The following is a 17,764-nucleotide window of genomic DNA, read 5'->3' as shown; positions in this document are numbered from 1 at the left end:
GGGGCAGTCCAGCAGAGCGATGAAGGTTGAAAGAGAGGACGGTTGGGAAAATTTGCTGGGGCCTTGTCCGTAGTTGAAGGGAAGTTGTTGCCTCGGCGTCCCACCCCGTGTGGATATTTTTCCGCCGGCGTCTTAGATGTGGAGATATTTTGCAACGACCCAACTTTACCGACGACCGTCAGCGGGACGACGGCGATCTCCGGACCTCGGACGGCGTGGGAGTGGAGATGTTTGCTAATAATAATAATGAAAACGAAGTGATTACGAAGTACGAGGGAATCGGAATCCCCGTCTTTATAGGGGTTTCTGCGTGTTGTCAAAAGATTGTGACAATTCTCCCGTCTCGAGGCAGAGGTTTGCCACCGAACGAATGAAACGTGCTCACCGCTCTTTATTTTCAACCGACTTGCACCGGTTTAACTTGCTCATCATGGCAGGGGAGACAGGGGAGAGGGAAAAAAAGAAGAAGAAAAAAAACCCCTTTCCCCGGCTCCCCAGTCATGGTCACTTTTTCACTTTTTTTCTTTTTTTCTTCCCCCGCCCCCCTTTTTCGATACACTGCGGGAGCGCAACGGGCCTCTCTTCCGTCCCCGTTGTATGTAACAACTGCTGTTACTGGCCGTTCCCGGCTGATAGAGGACGAGATGGTTGCATCTGCCGGAAGAGTCCAGTCACAAAGTGGACATGCCCTGACAATACCCCGGGAGGCGGGTGTTGCATGAGCTGTTGTCTGTTGTCCGACGCGAGATCCCACCCGACGCACCCTATCTGTGAAGGGAAGAGGGCCGGATGCATCAGACCTGCGACAGGACAAAGCACTCATCTACAGAACAATCTATTGTCGCCGGCACCACCATTGATATCACCATCATGCTATATACATTATGCCTCCAACGGCCCTATAGTCCGCACATCTAGACCCTTCTCCAACTCGGCCTTTCCGGGCATCTTGCCCAGGCGCATCAACTCGACCGATTGCGACATGGCGGGATCCCGCCCCATCGAAGTCATGGCAATCACCATGTCACCCTTGCAGTAGTACGCCACGAACGCTCCCTCCTGGGGGTTCCCCTGGATGACGACGTCGTCCCAGCCGCCGACCGTGTTGCCGCAGTACCTCAGCTGCCCCGACAGGGCCGACCAGAAGACGGGGATCCACCGCTCCGGCTTCACGGAAGGGTTGATAATGTGGGCCGCCACGTTGCGGCCGGCGTTCTGCGCCACGTTCCAGTGCTCGACGCGGGTGTGCTTGCCGTCGCCGCCGGGGCCGTGGTACGGGAACGTGGCGATATCGCCCACCGCGTAGACGTCCTTGAGGCCCGTGGCGAGGAAGTGCTCGTCCGTCCTGACGGAGCCGTCCTCCTCCAGCCGGATGACGTTGTTGTTCTGCAGGAACTGCGTGGCGGGAGCGACGCCGACGCCCAGGATGACGAGGTCGGCCTCGAGCGTGGTGCCGTCCCGGAGGACGACGGCGCCGACCTTGGACGGGTCCGACGTCGAGGGCTCGGCTTTCTCGACGCCGGCGGAGAGGTAGAACGTGATGCCCTTCCCTTCCAGGCCCTTCTGCAAGCCCCTGCCCACCTCCTCGCCCAGCACGCGTTCCAGGGGCGCCTTCTCCATGCCGACGACGGTGACCGAGTTGTCGCTCGACGTGGCGTTGGCGAGCTCCAATCCGATGAACGAAGAGCCCACGATGACAATCTTCTTGCCCTTCTCGCCGATGGCTTCGACGATCTTCTTGGCGTCGTGGACGGTGCGGAGGGTGAAGATATTCCCCAGCACCTTGAAGCCCTGCAGCGGCAACACGCGGGGCGTCCCGCCGGTGGCGAGGATCAGCTTGTCGTACGGATACTTCTCGCCGGTCCGCGTCGTCACGACCCGCCCGGAAAAGTCGACATCGGTGACCTCGCCGTCGACCATGTCGACAGACCCGCTCTCGTACCAGGCCCTGTCCCTCCACTGCAGCTTCTGGAGGTCGGTCAGGAGAGCTTTGGAGAGCTTGGGGCGGTCGATGGGGAGATAGCCCTCGCGGGAGATGATGGTGATGGGACCGGAGAATCCGCCGTTGCGGAGGCCCTCGACGGCCCCGAGGGCGCCCGAACCGCCTCCCACGATGACGACCTTGTCACCGCCGCCGCCGGTTGAGGTTGGGCGTTGGCACTTGAAGTTGGGCTTGCGGTGGCTGCTCTTGATGGCGGACTCCTCGCCCGTCACGTACACGGCACCGTCTCGTTCAGCGACTTTGAAAACGGGGAGCGCATCCAGCGCCGGGGCGTCCTCGACGTCACCCGTCTTGGCATTGAAGCAGGCTAGTGGTAGGGGCGGTAGTCAGCGAGGGAGACGCCCTTGTTGGGTGAGAAAGAGGAAGCAGACAAGAATGGGATTTACCTCCGTGCCAGGGGCAGGTCAACCTGCCCGTGGTGGTCAAGACACCCTTAACTAGTGGCGCACCGTAGTGAGTGCATCGGGAACCGAGGGCTTGGATGGTTCCGCCGGCATTGACGAGGAGGACCTTGCCTCCTTCAATACCTTCCACCTCGACCTCCTGCTTCTCTCCTGGTTGTAGGGAGGAGAGGGACGACACCAACTTGAGTTTGTATTCTGCGGGCGCCATGACGTGAGAGCTATATGCGAAGCCCCTCCTGTGTGATAAGAATGCGAGGCGTTGGAGTCTTCGGGGTGTGAAGAGGGATCGGAGGGATTGCATAAAGGCTGGACAGGACGGAGCAAGAGAAACGGCGGATGGGGACTGAGGTACCCCTGATGAATATAATGTGAGAAGGGCGAGGAGGGCGAGAAGGGTGAGGAGGGTGAGGGTGAGGAGGGGTAGTGGGAGGAGATGCAGTGACTTGACGGTATTTAAGGTACTATTGGATGATTGGATGGTGCGATACCTTCCAGGTACAATGTCATACGAATGCTTTAGTGTACATGAATTCTCAACGACGGGAGAGTACGTTGTACGTGTATTTGGGGGAGGAGCGTTTGCAAGATTGGATGCCACTCAATCCCGTCCTGTGACGACATGTTCGTTAGCTTCGCGACGAGGTACTTTGTACATCCATCGGACAGCGTACAGTATCCGTACCGGGTACATGTACCAAGTGACCGTGTATGCTGTGCTGTGCTGTGCTGTGGAGCCCAGCTTAGCTAATTGACACTGTGAAGTTGTACATAAATGTACTGTGTGAACCGCTGTCAGCGCTTGGCCCAGGTCGACATCCCAAATGTATTCTCCCGAGCAACCAACCTCCCGACGCCGAGGCCGATAATCTAAGGTACACTACCTAGGTACCAACCTTACCTACCTGTACATGTATTTTCAAACATCCCGAGCGCCAGCACGACCATGGCATTGAACTGCAAGGTAGGGATAAGGGAAGCAACTCTTCCTCACGTTACCGTCGAGTTTATAAGGGGATTATTTCTGAGGTATCTTGGTGCAATTTTGGCCTGGGCATATCGCATTTATTAAGGTATAGGTACTTTCTCGATGAAGCATCCGTAGGTCGCATGATGTTTCGGGCATGGTAAGTCATGAGGCGTTTGTTTTATGCGTCGCGTCGTCTCTGCATGAGCGCTCGGGATAAAGGCTGGATGACAAATCGGTCTGAGGACTGGCAAAATCAGGGTCGCGGCACCCCGCGACAATTGCCGAGACGGTGTGGAGGTAGGTACCTTATTAGGTACCCCCATACTGTAGTGCGTGTACTCTGTACACTAATTACTCCAGGTGCCGTAACCACCTCGGTGCGGACGTGACAAAATGCATCATCTACTTGGACAAGGTGCTTGGCAGGCATTTGGGCTGGATATATTCAGACTCAAGTCATGACCTTCTATATTATAATATGAATGCCCCATCCCAAAACTCCTAATTTTTTTCTTGACGTCTTGTTTCTCGTTTGAATACTCTCGCTCCGTTACATCAAATTTACAGCTCGTCCTTGCCCTCGTCGGCCGCCTCAGCGCCGCCCTCCTTCTGCTTCAGGACCTGAGCCTTGATGGTGATCTCAATCTGCCTCCGCTTCTCCCTGACGCTAGGCCGGGTGTGGTTGATGGGCCAGGCGACGACGGCTCCGTCCTTGGGTTCGGGGGAGTACTTGCTAAGATCCAGGAGCGCGTCTAAAGGAAAGGGAATGCGGCGTTAGCAATGTTGAATCACGAATGAAGCCCTACGGGGCTGGGAACGGTTGGTACGAGTTGGGGGGGGGGGGTGACAAGGGGAACCAAAAACCGTACCTTTGCAGTCGCTCGACTCGGCGACAAACAAGGGGAGGATCTCGTACAACGCCCCCGGCGCGAAGAGGATGACCTTATCCTTGTCCTCCTCGCGGTCGACCACACCGTCCTTGGGAGCGACCCACCGCGCGTCGACCTTGGTGTGCTTGTCCTTGGGCTTCTTGAACGTGGCAAAGAGGCCCTGGTGCTTGCTCTCGGTGCGGTCCTGCTCCTCGATCCACTCCCGCACCTGGACCGGCACGCCGTCGTAGTGCATGAGGAGCACGTTGCGGTCCCAGCCGTGGCGGTCCAGTCCCGAGAAGCCGCCCGGGTACTCCCGCTCCGAGAAGAAATCCTTCAGCGCCTCCGAGTACGACCACAGGCCCAGCGGGTGCTTGTCGAACAGCTGATGCAGCGTGTACTGCTCCGCGTTGAACACCCCGGTCACCTCGCACGCGGCGTCGAAGCTGTCCGTCGTCTTGGCTGTGAACGGATCCCGCCAGGCAAAGTCCTCCACAATCGTCGCCTTGGCCTTGTCCATGGGGTTGGGCGCGCGCGGGTTGCCGATCTGCGCCGCAGCCGGCGCGGCCGACAGGGCAGAGAGGAGGAGGGCGATCGCCTGGTACTTCATGGCTGCTGGTTGTGCGGGTGGGTCGTGGAAAAAGGTTGCGAGAACAAGATGTGAAGAGTGGTGAGGAGAACGGCAACGGATCCTACCGATCTTCAACCGAGAAGCTCTTCTCTTCACCCAAAGGAGGAAAAGAGAGAAAGAGGCGAGAGACGAAGGAAGAGTGGATTGGAAAAAAAAGGGAAAAAGAAGCTGTGTTTAAGGGGGAAGGGGAAGAGAGAGTCCAGGGGCATTACGCCCGAGCACTTCATGCGCCCTCGCCATTGATATATGGCAGCTCCATTGCGTGCAGACTCTGGAAAGTGCCTCGTTGTCCTTTGCGGACACTTCTTCCGCATTGCCAGATTTGATCGAATTGGAGAATATCAAAAGTCGGCTCCAGGCAAATAACTCCGTGACAGGATGGGGTCTGGGTTACACTAGTCCCGAGGGTCCAGCAGGGGTTCCCCACTATGCCCCTGTCACAGGTCACAGGTCACCCCAGTCCCCGCATTATGTCAGCCAGCCCCTCACACGTGCTCTTTCTCGTGGTCCGAAAGTCACTTTCGTAGTACTTTAAGGTAAGGTACTCCAAGATGCCAGATACCTTAAGATACTGACTTACGCTGAATCCGTTGTCGTCACGTCATGAACTGAACGAAACGGAGACGTCTGACGGATATGGACGGGTACAACTCCTCATATCCGTATCCGTACACTGTAGATGTACAACGTTGTTTCGATGATGACGTCGTCCAATAGCTGGGCTTGGGCTTCTCGATTGGCTGCAAAAGTACCGAACTGGGAAGTATCTTAAACAGACTGACGCCTCAAAACCGTCATCCGTCCACGATGTCGTCCAGTCCATTGTGTCCGTTCTCAACTATGACGTGCTGTTCTGGCCTCCATCAGAGGGAGACTTGTGTGATGTTTGGGTGTTTATCCTTACATCTATCTACTCGTCCTTATATCTCCTGATATCTACTGCACCATGGCAAATGTGCATACATTAAACTAACAACCTAAACATTCAACAATCAGCGTTAATGTTCCCAACCCGAATCAGAAGTACGAGTCCGTATTAATCAAGCTTAATATCAAGCCTTCGCAGCTCCCAATATCTCCAGCCATGGCTATGTCACAAGCAGCCCACGCCGTGGAAAAAGCCACGGGACACCAAGGCGACGCCATCACAGCGCAAGACGTCGCAAACTACACCAAGACCGGGAATGCGTCGCAAACCATGAAGGCCCTCGTCTGGCAGGGCAAGAACACCGTCAAAGTCGTCGACACCCCGCGGCCCAACATCCTGGAGGACCGCGACGTCATCCTCCGCGTCACCGGCAGCACAATCTGCGGCTCCGATCTGCATCTATACCACGGATCCATTCTTCAGATGGCCAAGGGCGATATCATGGGTCATGAATTCTGCGGCGTCGTGGACGAGATCGGGCCCGGGGTGAAGGGAATCAAGAAGGGCGGCCGCTATGTCGCCTCGTTCCAGATTGCTTGTGGAGATGTCAGTTTCCCTTGTCTGCTTGTCTTCCCGCCTCGCTCAAACCCTTCTCTTTACTGCTCAACCGCTGACAAAAGTGGGTGGCACCATCAGTGTTTCTACTGCCGGCAAAAGCTCTCCTCGCAATGTGAAAAGACAAACTCCAACACCCAAGCCAAGGCCCTCTACGGGACACAAACATCCGGCATGCTGGGCTACAGCCACTTCACCGGCGGCTTCGCCGGCGGCCAGGCCGAGTACGTCCGCGTGCCCCTGGGCGACGTGAACCTCCTCGAGATCCCGGACAACGTCCCCGACGAGCAGGCCCTGTACCTGTCCGACGTGCTCCCGACCGCCTACAACGCCGTCAAGGACACGGCCGTCTACGAGGGGGATTCGGTCGCCGTCTTCGGCGCCGGCCCCATCGGCCAGATGGCCGGCTACTTCGCCCTGGGCGAGGGCGCCAAGCAGGTCATCTTCGTCGACACGGAGCCGCGGCTGAGCTTCGTCTCCTCGCGGTGGCCCGCCGCGCACATGGACAAGCTGGTCCTGGTCGACTACAAGCAGCTCTCCCACGGCCTGACGAACCGCGAGACCGTCGTCTCCCGCCTCAAGCAGCTGACCGAGGGCCGCGGGCCCGACGTCGCCATCGAGTGCGTGGCCGGCGAGTACGCCAAGGGCTGGCTCCACTGGATCGAGATGCAGCTGGGCGCCGAGACCGACACGAGCGAGATCCTCAACGAGATGATCGAGGGCGTGCGCAACTTCGGCCGCTGCGGCGTCACCGGCGCCTATGTCGGCTATACCAACCACTTCAACATCGGCTCCCTCATGGAGCGCGGCATCCGCTTGATCGGCAACGGTCAGGCCCCCGTGCACAAGTACTGGGAGGAGCTGCGGTCCAGGCTTGAAAAGGGCGAGCTGGACGTCTACCAAATGCTCTCGCACCGCGTGCGACTCGAAGACATGGACAAGGTGTATACCAAGTACGATCAGCGGGAGGACGCCATGCAAAAGATCTTCGTTGAGACAAAGTGGTCGTTCCCGAGGGCGGAGGGTACTCCTGTCTTGACGGAATACTGAGTCGTGCCTGTGTTATTAGGGGAAGGGGTCAAGGGGACAAGGGGTCAAGGGGAAGAAAACGATCCGCCATGCCATGATGGTATGCTGTAAGAGATAACAAAATTGTGCGATATGTATTCATGTCGTAAATTGCTGCAGTGATATGAAGAGAATGAATATCCCATGCCGATGACCAGACGAAAAATGCCAAATTGGTGGAATGCTGAAAAGACAAGTTTGACAACCAACTCGCTCCAATGAGGCAAATGCATGCATTGTAAAAAAAAGAAGAAAAAAAGAAAAAAAATTGCAACGAACAGTAAAGGGTATCTCCAGATCTCGAGGCCTCCCAAGATATCCTTCCCGACACCCCCCAAACGCCAGAACAAAGCGTGAAATCCAAAATAGAATAAGATGATAATAGAAAAATAAGACAAAGAAAATGAATAAAGAAAATAAATAAAAGGGGGGATAATATGGAGCCGAACGGTTGCTTCTCGAGTGTCAGTTCCGACCTGTCTGTCATCCCTTTGATTCTTCTAGACTTTCGCGCAATGCGTCAATATCCACCATGTCTGGCAGCACCTTGCTTGGAACAGGGTATTGGTGAGAGGCCAGATATTCTTGCAAACCAGGGATAGCACCGGGCTGGTTGATTCCCGGGACACGCTGCAATACGCCGCTCTCCTTGTCCGGCTTTTTGGTCGAGGAAACAGTACCATCCGTGTTGCTTGGACTGCCGCCGCCCCGCCATGGCCGCCAGCTGACCCAGCGTCCCAGCTTGCCCGAGGAATCATCCGTTGCGCTTGACGGAGATAAGCTCCTGGCAGGCGTCGAGGCTGCAGGGAGTGCGGCGAGGCTATCGCGGAGCACACTTGCACTTCGCTTCGTGGTTACCCGGGATATGGTGGACGATGCGGTGACGCCCGTGAAGACGACCTCCGCACCACCCAGGGGGCGTAGGGTGAGCTGGCTCGGCCGAGATCTGAGGGTGTGAATGTCCAGACCGCCAGTGAGGGACATGATGGATTCGTGGGAGTAGACGCGACGGAGACGCGGCGTTGATGAATCGTCAAGGTCTGGTAGCGGTAATGCCTGTTCTTCCGACTGCGACTCGTTCGCTGGTGGTGTTGGAATTTGTGCTATATCGGGGTCTGTTTCATCCTCGTGATTTTCCTCCGCGATGGGCTCGGGTGTTGCTGGTTGGAGGCAGGAATGCAGCGACGGAAGCTGAGGCGCAGGAATCAAGTGGCTCGGCAACGACACGCTCCTGTTTGACGCTTCAGACGGACGCTTGACATGGCCTGTCCTGACGAAAGTCGGCGACATGGGATCAATGCTGGTTGTCGGGGAGCTGGGGACGTCGGTGTCTGGGACTCTGTCAAACACCGAGTACCCATGCGCTGAGGGTGGTGAGCTCGGCACCGAGGAAGCTGTCATATCAGACGGCGGATCGGAAAAAAGTGACCACCTGTTGGATGGCGGCCGTGGAAATGTGGAGGCTGAATCGCGGTGGGAATGCGATACGACTGAGGGAGCTGATGATCCAGGGAGACTGAATGCGCTGGATGTGACATGTCCACGTCTCCTTCTGGGCCTCCGGGGCTCGGCTTTCTGAGACACATGGTAGTGGTGATGGATATGGAACTCTTGTGAAAGTCTTGTCGTGGGCATCCCATCATAGTAGTTATCATGCTGCTGTGATGGTTGGAGTTCGGCGCGAAGGGTTGATACGGTGCTGGACATGATGTCTTCTTCAGCAACAGGTTGGTGGTGCATGAGCTGGTAGCGCAGTGCCTGGATCTCGTCGTTGGAGTTGTTCAGCATCTCACGCAGCTCGGCCATGCCCAGCTGCAGATTCGCGTTATCTTGGAGCAGGTCCCTAAGGAAGTGCGACACGACGCTGCCACCATTGTTACCCTTGTCGAGGGCCTTGGCGGCGGCAGCACCTTTGAGTCGGCCAGCAGCGGTATTGAGTTCAACCTCCCTCTGACGTTGGCGCTCCATGCGACTCATAGCCTCGACGTGGCGTTCCCTTTCATCCCTGGCTTCCTTTTCCATGCGTTCCAGTTGGCCTTGCAGTTCGGTGATGCCTCGCTCTGCCCTTTTCCAGCGCTGCATGGTCGACCGGGCTTCGGATTCCGTGGCGATCAGATTATTCTGCAGTTGCGCCTGTTCCCTCTCGAGCAAAGCGACATGACGCTCCAGTGCCTCTGCACGAGCAGCGGCGCCTTCGAGCCGGCGAACAGCCTGTTGGGAAGATAGCAACGTGGCTTCGAGGGTCTGGATGCGAACATCGGCGTGGTGAATCGTGGTATTCAGAGCCTCCAACTGATCCAGCAAGACGCGGTTCTCCTCGGCAGTACGCGTGTTTTCGGCCTGCAGTTCTCGTTTATCCATCTCGAGCTGCTCGATCCGGGCAGTGAGGTCTTGGTGGTCGCGCTCGGCATCGGCCATATAGGCCTCGTGCCGGGCGAGGAGCGCCTGTAGGGAAAAAATCAGCGAGTTGGTCATAGCGAGCACCCAAAGCCGCAGGATGAGAGAATGTGATGCACCACGAGCGGGCCATGGGAAGTGCTTCAAGTGTTTATCTCCCCGATCGAAAACTGGGAAACAAAGGACGCGCAGGGAGAGAAAAAAAGGAAGAAAAAAAAGGCGTCGAAGAAGCAGCATAGCATTATTTCCCGACTCCACAAGGTGGTCCCGAGGAATGTTGTCTGCAGTTCCGGACAAAGGAAACAAAAGGAAAACGGCTGGAATGCAAGATGGCTGAAAGGCAACACACCTGACCAAGTTTAGCGGCAGTATGAACATCTCTTTCAACGCTGTCGAGGACGGATTGGTTATGGCTGAGAAAGACGCACTCGTCGTGTCCGCAGCAGCATCGGAGAGGAGGCGGTGGGAGAAGAGGGTTGCTGGCGACCGCTGGCGGAATGAGGTCTGCCAATGCATGGCCGCGAGGACGAGGTATGGCCATGGCGGGACGTGTGTGTGTGTGTGTGTGTGTGTGTTATCGACACGACGAGGGAAAAGGGGGCTTCGTGTGGTGCACCATGCTGTCTCGCGCGAAAACGAAAAAACGTGGCCGGACTCGGACCGGAATATATCGCAAGCGGGTCGAGCTCGGTTCGACGTAGGGTGGTTTTCGTGTCGGTGTGAAGATTTTCTTTCACACAAGGCTCGTCTGTGGTTGGGGTTTCCTGATCACGACTCGCGCGACTCGACGAGGTGGAGTTGTGCCAGCGATTTACAGGCGGTTTGCAGGTGAGACAGGGATCCCTGCCACCGACCAGCTAAAGAGGTGGGGCTGCCGGTGATCCAAGGATGAGGAAAGGGGAGGAATCATGTAGACGCGTTAGTTGTTTGGATATACCTAATAAATGAAGAAAGGGAATGAATTAATCGCGAGATTTAAGAGAAAGGTAGCTATGTTCGACCAGGTGAGAGAGAAAGAGAGTATATGACTGTGTAGGGCGGGAGCGGGGGAGAGAGAGAGAGGAAGGAAGAGGTACGTCCACCAAGTACAGAGCAAGAACTGGTTCACCGGCCCGTTTTGGAGTGTGCTTGCCTCAGACAATCTGTGTCGGTAAGGAACACCCAAGACTTAGGTACCCACAATGCATGCAGATGTACATGTACTTTGCCTGCATCTCACAGGCCACAGCCAACATACCTCCTCCTAGCAACGTTTTTAGTCGTCGAAGCTGTTCTCAGCTTATAAGAAACGGCTTTAGATATGTTCCTAATGTCTTTGAATAGGGAAACAGTAGGTCAGAAATAGAGCGGGATTCCTCGAATAAGATTCGAGGTCCTCTAGGAACAAGGAATACCTACCTGGTACATATCTACCTAATGGGACATTTGTCGACCAATGGATAGTACATGTACGTGACAATGACAGCATGGTACATATAAACGACCACCAACCACCGAATTCACCAAGTTGGCCACCTTACCCACTGAATGGATGGATAAGGTTAGATACCTACCTTACGTATCCGTATGGCAACGACTCGTCTTGAACTCGTTACTAAGGTACTTACCTGTTGTATTGATATGTCTTTCTTCGTCTTTGGCTCAGCAAAACATCCCTTTTTCTGTACGGTTGCATAGACTAAGGTCGGTACCTTAGGTACTTAAAGGTACATGATAAGATTACCAAGGTACCTACGACCGATTCATCTGCCAATGGCTCGGGCAACTGACAACATCACAGGTTCGCGGTCAACCTGTCAACAACTTCACATATCTCGCCAAGATATATCCTTCACGCTGGAAGTGAATCGGACACTCGTTTTTCTGGTCTCTTCTTCGGGCCAGGGACCGCGCCGTCCAACTCGAGCATTGAGTCGGCCACGAAGACCCAACCAATACACCACCGATGAACCACTTTCAAGTCGCACCCTCATCCCTACACCCGTGGAGACGAAGATGAAGAAGACGCAATCTAACCCTGACAAGAAACGAGATGGTAAACAACCCGCTATGCCGTCGCCCTCTTCCTCAAGCTCTACTCCCCACAGAGCAACCGAAAAGGCCGCCGTCCGGGGCGCCTCGCTTCTCATCTCTCTTCAGATTGCGTCCCGTGCCGTGACCTTCATCGCCAACCAGCTCCTTCTCCGCTATCTGACCGCTTCTCTCCTGGGCTTATCCGCCCAACTCGAGGTGTATTACCTATCCGTCCTCTTCTTTGCCAGGGAAAGCCTGCGCGTCGCCGTTCAGCGTCAGAAGACGACCACTTCCGGCCCAAACACCGCAGCGTCAGACGCCAGACGCACCATCGGGACGAGTTATCAGGCCGTTGTCAACCTGGGCTATCTGGCCGTCCTTCTCGGCGCCTTCGTCGCTCCGGGTCTTGCCGCTCTGTACCTCTCCTCTGTGGATGACTCCATCTTCGCCTCGACCCCATATTTCCTTCTCTCGCTCCGCATCTACGCCATCGCCGCCATCCTGGAACTCCTGTCCGAGCCCGTCTTCGTCCTACTGCAGGTCCGCTTGCAGTTCGGCCCACGCGCCACCGCCGAATCCCTTTCCACTTTTTTCCGCTGCGTCGTCACACTCGGCAGCGCCGTAGTCTCCTCCCGTGCCGGCCTCGACCTGGGGCCTCTCCCCTTCGCCCTTGGTCAGCTGGCCTACGGCCTTGGCCTCCTCCTGGTCTACTTATGGGTTGGCGCCGGCCTTGCCTCCGCCGATGATTTCTCCCTGCTTCCCCGGAAGCTGACCAACCTCGACACCGCGGCCAAAGACCACTACCTCTGGTCTTTTTTCTACCGTCCCACCGTCAGCCTCGCCTCCAGCATGATGGCCCAGAGCCTCGTCAAGCACGTCCTGACCCAAGGCGATACCTTCCTCGTCTCCATCCTCTCCACCCCGCAGGCCCAGGGCGTCTACGCCCTCGCCAACAATTACGGAGGCCTGCTGGCGCGTCTGGTCTTCCAGCCCATCGAGGAAAGCAGTCGTTCCTACTTTAGCCGCCTCCTCTCCTCTCAGGAGGGAAAAGCCAAAGAGGAAGGCGGAGCAGAGTCCTCCTCCTCCAACACGGCTAGCAAGTCCACCCTTGCCTCGCCATCCAAAGAGGCGGTGCGTACAGCCGCCCAACACCTCCACATCGTATTCAAACTCTACGTCCTTCTTTCTACCGTCATCGTCAGCGTCGGGCCCATCGCCGCCCCTCCCCTCCTCTCGCTGATCGCAGGCCGCCGCTGGGCCAGCGAAGGGGCGGGCGACGTCCTCGCCACGTATTGCTATTACATCCCACTACTAGCCCTCAACGGGGTCGCCGAGGCCTTCGTCGCCTCCGTCGCCTCCGAGGCCCAAGTCCATCGCCAATCCGCCTGGATGGGCGCCTTCTCCCTCGCCTTTGCCGCCGCCGGCTTCCTCTTCCTCCGCGTGCTCGGTCTCGGTGCCGCCGGCCTCGTCTACGCCAACTGCATCAACATGGCATGCCGCATCATCTGGAGCTTGGCTTTCATTGGTTCCTCCTTCGCCGAGCAGAACGTGCCCTTCTCCGTCTCCTCGCTACGGCCCTCCCCGATAGGTGGTGTTGTCATGTTTGTGGCGCCGCAGCTCATTAGGAATGTCACGGGAGTCACTTCTCGGAGCGCTGGTGGCTTGGGAGACGTTGTGAAGGTGGCGGTGGCGGCCGTTCCATTCGTTCTTCTTGTGTAAGTTGCATTCACGGGCCCCCCTTTTCCTTTCTCTTCTATGTACGAAAACGGAATGCATTTTGACAACTGACAAAATCCACAAGACTATTCGGCGAGCGCCGAATCATCCTCCAATGTTACGAGTATGTCAGAAAGGGAAAAACACCATGATTTTACGCTGAGGTTATGAGTTGTTAACAAAGGCCCATGGTGTAGATTTGAGACGGCCAGGAAAGTTCTGTTCTCATCCGTTCATCCCTTAGATACCCCCAATCATCAATCGAAAACGATCTTCGTAGCCTTCTTCGTCATGTCCACGTCCTTGAAGAATGCGCCGTAGGTGTCATGTGCCTTCTTCTTGACGGTGGTACCGAACTTGAACAGCTCATCAGGCACAGGCTGGTTTGCTCCTTTGAGAATGTTGATCAACCTAGAAGTAAAGCCCGCTGTTAGGACCCGAATGCGTACGATTGGGAATTTGGCGGGGAAGAAGGGGGAAAAAAGAAGAAGGAAAAAAAAAGAAAAAAAAAGGAGAGAAGACTACTTACGAGCCAGAATGCGCCTTGTCTTGTTGCGTGAAGAACGTGATAGCTTCGCCTGTCTTGCCCGCGCGACCAGTCCGGCCGATGCGGTGGACATAATCCTCAATGGTCAACGGGAACGTGACGTTCACGACGAGCTTCACCTCAGGGATATCCAACCCACGCGCGGCCACGTCCGTGGCAACCAGCACGGGCGTAGAACCCGACTTGAAGGCCTCGAGACTCCTGGTTCTCTGATCCTGTCTCAGGTCACCGTGGATGCCGCATACACTGACGCCGCGCTGCTGCAGGAAATTCTCCACGCGGGTAGCTTCCTTCTTGTACAGGCAGAAGACCAAGATGCGATCGTCCTTGGCCGCGCCGTGGTGGTACTTCTTGAGAATCTGCAGGAGACGCTGCTCCTTGCTGCGCGAGTCGAGGACCTCCACGTGCTGCGTGATGCGGGAGTTGGCCTGCAGCTCCACGGCGCCATTCGCCGTCTCCTTGCCGCTCGACCCGATCGTGATCTTGACCGGGTCGACCATGAAGGTGGCCGCCAGCGTACGCACGGACGCGGGCCAGGTCGCCGTGAACATGAGCGTCTGGCGGGCCTCCCGCGGGGCCATGGAGCCGAGGATGTCCTTGATGTCGTCCTCGAACCCCTTGTCCAGCATGCGGTCGGCCTCGTCCAGGACGGCGAAACGGGCGTCCGCCAGCGAGATGGTGCCGTCGGACATGAAGTCCCGGAGCCGTCCGGGCGTCGCGATGATGATATCGGCGCCCTTGCGGAGGGCGGTGCGCTGCTCGTCCTTGGAGGCGCCGCCGTAGATGCACACGCACTTGAGACCTACGTGGGACGCCAGCTGGACGGTCTGCTCGTGCGTCTGCATGGCCAGTTCGCGGGTCGGAGAGACGACGACGGCTTTGATGGAGCGGTTCTTGATTTTCAGGATGCTCTCGACGCAGGGGAGCGCAAAGGCCATGGTCTTGCCGGAGCCGGTCTCCGCGACGCCGATTACATCGCGCCCGGACAGGGTAAAGGGCCACGAGGCAGCCTGAATGGGCGTCGGAGTCTTGTACGCCGCGAAGGGTGACTTGCGAAGGAGATCGGTGGACGGAAGGTGCTCGAAGCCCAAGACTGGCCGAGGAGATGGGGACGTGTTGTGGGGATCGTCGATGGAGATGGATTGTTCGGCCAGGAAGGCGTCGATGACGGATTGAGGAAGCGCCGACAGAGATGGGGTTTGTTTGTAAGCGCCGTTGTGTGCCTGCGTCCCGTTTTGTGCTGGAGATCCTTCGGTATCTCCTCCATTCGCCTTAGAGGTTGTGGCCTCGCTCTTCTCGCTCTTATCCTTCTTTGCCTTTTTCTTTTTCTCCTTCTTTTCCTTCTTCTCCTCCGAACGTTCTTTCTCGGGGTGTTCTTCTGTGTTAGATATATCCTTAGGAGAAGCTTCCTGACCCTGTTTCTGCTCTTCCTCCTGTCTCTTCTTTTCGCGCTTCGCCTCCTTTCTCTTCTTCTTCTCCTCCTCCTTTTCCTTTCTCCTCTCCTCCTTATCCTTCGAATCTCCTCCCTCCTCTCGCTTTTCTTTATTTTCTTTCTTCTCTTTCTTTTCCTTCTTCTTCTGCTTCTTTTCTATATTCGTAGCAGCAGCACCATCGTCTTTCTCGCTCACAGAAGACGCCTTTGAGACTTTCTGTTTCTTGCTGGGTCCCGCGACGTCACCACCCGCGTCGCGGTCGGATACTAACCGCTTTGTCGCCGCCATTGTCGTATCTATATACAAGACTGAAGAAACCGGTCAATGACAGTTGCAATGCAGAATCAAGAAGGCGTGGTTAGAGGTGGGAGCGGTGTTGGAGGTGTCATGTACGGAGTTACCTCAGTTCCCTACCCAGGGCGTTAGACCGATGGGAGGATGGAAAAAATTGCCCAAAAAAAATTATCTTATCGATAAAGCGTTGGGAAGAACCTGATCACTGCCACCCCGTTTATTGGATCTAACCAAAACAGGAAATAGCAGGAAGAAAAGCTTTCGGGTCCCTGGAATCGTGGAAGTTCCAATTCTTCGAGAAACGAAGTTTAATATAACCACCTACCTAAGGTAGGTAGGTATTAACAATGACATCCAGGGGATATTTCTCTACTATAATGCCCTCATCCACTTCAGCCCAAAAGCACTCGGTCGAAAGTTGGACGGCGAGTCTAAGGTACGTACCTAGGTACTCATACATCAACTCTACCTTGCCGCCATTACTAATCCAAGGAGAGACGAGACAAGACTGAGCCCTATTAGATCCAGACACAATGAGAGCCCGAATAACATTTGCAAGGCTGTTATCTTCTGTGATTCTTCATGTTAAGATCCTAGTTCTCTTTAGCTCTAGCGTACCTTCTGATCTCTACCTAGGTGCAAATAAGTCGCTTGCTAGTCTGGTCTTACAAAGAAACCAATATAAAAACTCCGTCTACTCCAGTAAACGCCTAGCTAGCCACAATCTGGGAACACCGAAGAGCCCACCCACAGAGGCCTTGCCAATTGGCAGCTTGGTAAAGGCTGGTAGACGCCTCCTCAAACTAGCATGATATGTACCTTATTATGCCTTGGGATACATCTCATTGACCCCCAGGCTGACAATCGGCTTTGGCGCCATCGCAAAGAAATTTCATTGTGTGAGGGACTCTTGAGTGGCTTCCAAATGACCCCTCCTCCAAGAACACACGTCGTAAGAGAAGAGCCCATTGGTACCTTGGGTTGCTAGACCCCGACGCTGGCCCCACGCCTTTCCACGAAGCGTATTGTGCTCCTGCTGCGGCTGCGGTGCCGCGGGGCGGGGGTGGCGAGGGCTGGTGAGAGCCCGCTTTCCGACTTCCGTCTCTCAAGGTCACCCGACGGTCTTGGTTCCGGGTACTCGTCGCGCCAGTCGGGTAGCTGGGAGTTGTTGAAGACGGGCCGCGAGAAGCGATTGTAGGCAATGAACGTCTCCTTGTCGCCCTCGACGGCGTTGGGCGGCGCAGCGACGTGGATCGACTTCCGCCGCATCTCCACGGCATCGTCCTGGATCGGCTGCACGCCCATCCAGTTGTAGGTTCGTTCGAGGAGGGGGATCGACAGGCCGTGGACAACAATAGAGAAGAAGGCGAGCCAGTACACAACAGGGCCCATGGCGCGCAGCAAGTCATTGACCTCCGTGTCGTTGGTCTCGTCGAGCCTGGGGAACACATGTCGGGTGTGCTCGATGTAAAAGGCTGCGCCCACGCCGATGGGGCCAAAGTAGCCCACGAACAAGGCCTCTTTCCAGGTCCGGATGGAGTGCGGCATCAGCTTGTACGTGAGCATGATGGCTGGAATTCGGCGGAAAATGAGGACGAGAAAACCCAGCCCGACGAGGCGACCATATGTGATGCCGGTAGCTTCAGACTGAAAATCGTTCCAGGGGAAAATGCTGCCCAGATAGATAAAGCCGCCAAAGTTGAGGAGCACATCAATACTGGAGTTGACTTCGTCGTGCCGCTTAAGCGTTTCAGCCAAATACTCTCCATCCCAGTTAAGTGCGCTGCCAGCAGCGAAAGCGGCAATCAGATCATTGCTGCCAAAGAGGCCAGCACTGCCAATGCAGAAGAGCTAGAGCGAGGAAGGAGCAAAGTGTCAGCCACAAGCTTTGGGCACGAAAGGCACAGGACAGCTGTGCTCCAGGGAATGAATTGGGGGGG

At 56.0% G+C, this 17,764-nt stretch overlaps 8 protein-coding genes across 8 annotated transcripts in view; 2 read left to right on the top strand and 6 right to left on the bottom strand.

Annotated features, from left to right (window-relative positions):
- The window catches only part of SODALDRAFT_221794 (riboflavin transporter MCH5), a 2,234-nt gene extending 1,895 nt beyond the window's left edge, over positions 1-339 (bottom strand). The window contains exon 1 of the mRNA XM_028607346.1: positions 46-339. The gene's annotated coding sequence lies outside the window, so the exon portion shown is untranslated. The remainder of the gene's footprint in view (positions 1-45) is intronic.
- A 273-nt stretch (positions 340-612) lies between these two features.
- Positions 613-3,351, bottom strand: SODALDRAFT_362359 (hypothetical protein; the record flags this gene model as incomplete). Its single annotated transcript, XM_028614454.1, has 6 exons — positions 613-768; positions 913-2,309; positions 2,389-2,867; positions 2,965-3,015; positions 3,078-3,150; positions 3,315-3,351. The coding sequence occupies 6 exons, from the start codon at positions 3,349-3,351 to the stop codon at positions 613-615; spliced, it is 2,193 nt and encodes a 730-aa protein (XP_028464353.1).
- Positions 3,352-3,853: 502 nt separating this feature from the next.
- Positions 3,854-5,195, bottom strand: SODALDRAFT_380856 (hypothetical protein). Its single transcript, XM_028615136.1, has 2 exons — positions 4,243-5,195; positions 3,854-4,125 (listed from the first exon to the last, which is right to left on the bottom strand). Exons 1-2 carry the CDS (start codon positions 4,850-4,852, stop codon positions 3,935-3,937), a joined length of 801 nt encoding a protein of 266 aa, XP_028464352.1. The 5' UTR covers positions 4,853-5,195; the 3' UTR covers positions 3,854-3,934.
- Positions 5,196-5,690: 495 nt separating this feature from the next.
- SODALDRAFT_221767 (S-glutathione dehydrogenase) lies at positions 5,691-7,428 on the top strand. The gene is made up of 2 exons (XM_028607345.1): positions 5,691-6,347; positions 6,438-7,428. Exons 1-2 carry the CDS (start codon positions 5,958-5,960, stop codon positions 7,404-7,406), a joined length of 1,359 nt encoding a protein of 452 aa, XP_028464351.1. The 5' UTR covers positions 5,691-5,957; the 3' UTR covers positions 7,407-7,428.
- A 29-nt stretch (positions 7,429-7,457) lies between these two features.
- On the bottom strand, positions 7,458-10,822 carry SODALDRAFT_335646 (hypothetical protein). Its single transcript, XM_028612511.1, has 2 exons — positions 10,171-10,822; positions 7,458-9,869 (listed from the first exon to the last, which is right to left on the bottom strand). The coding sequence occupies exons 1-2, from the start codon at positions 10,360-10,362 to the stop codon at positions 7,908-7,910; spliced, it is 2,154 nt and encodes a 717-aa protein (XP_028464350.1). The 5' UTR covers positions 10,363-10,822; the 3' UTR covers positions 7,458-7,907.
- Positions 10,823-11,620: 798 nt separating this feature from the next.
- On the top strand, positions 11,621-13,806 carry SODALDRAFT_335645 (Rft-1-domain-containing protein). The gene is made up of 2 exons (XM_028612510.1): positions 11,621-13,549; positions 13,636-13,806. Exons 1-2 carry the CDS (start codon positions 11,817-11,819, stop codon positions 13,700-13,702), a joined length of 1,800 nt encoding a protein of 599 aa, XP_028464349.1. The 5' UTR covers positions 11,621-11,816; the 3' UTR covers positions 13,703-13,806.
- On the bottom strand, positions 13,504-16,047 carry SODALDRAFT_335644 (DEAD-domain-containing protein). Its single transcript, XM_028612509.1, has 2 exons — positions 14,080-16,047; positions 13,504-13,961 (listed from the first exon to the last, which is right to left on the bottom strand). The coding sequence occupies exons 1-2, from the start codon at positions 15,816-15,818 to the stop codon at positions 13,808-13,810; spliced, it is 1,893 nt and encodes a 630-aa protein (XP_028464348.1). The 5' UTR covers positions 15,819-16,047; the 3' UTR covers positions 13,504-13,807.
- Positions 16,048-16,808: 761 nt separating this feature from the next.
- The window catches only part of SODALDRAFT_341384 (Na+/H+ antiporter 2), a gene marked incomplete at both ends in the record, with an annotated part of 2,240 nt that continues 1,284 nt past the window's right edge, over positions 16,809-17,764 (bottom strand). The window contains one exon of the mRNA XM_028613033.1: positions 16,809-17,675. Coding sequence (XP_028464347.1) covers positions 16,809-17,675 — 867 coding nt within the window. The remainder of the gene's footprint in view (positions 17,676-17,764) is intronic.

The sequence above is a fragment of the Sodiomyces alkalinus genome (genome assembly GCF_003711515.1).
Source record: "Sodiomyces alkalinus F11 unplaced genomic scaffold SODALscaffold_9, whole genome shotgun sequence".
Lineage (NCBI taxonomy): Eukaryota > Fungi > Ascomycota > Sordariomycetes > Glomerellales > Plectosphaerellaceae > Sodiomyces > Sodiomyces alkalinus.
The sequence above is the reverse complement of the archived record's forward strand: the minus strand, read 5'-3'. Positions and strand labels throughout refer to the sequence as shown.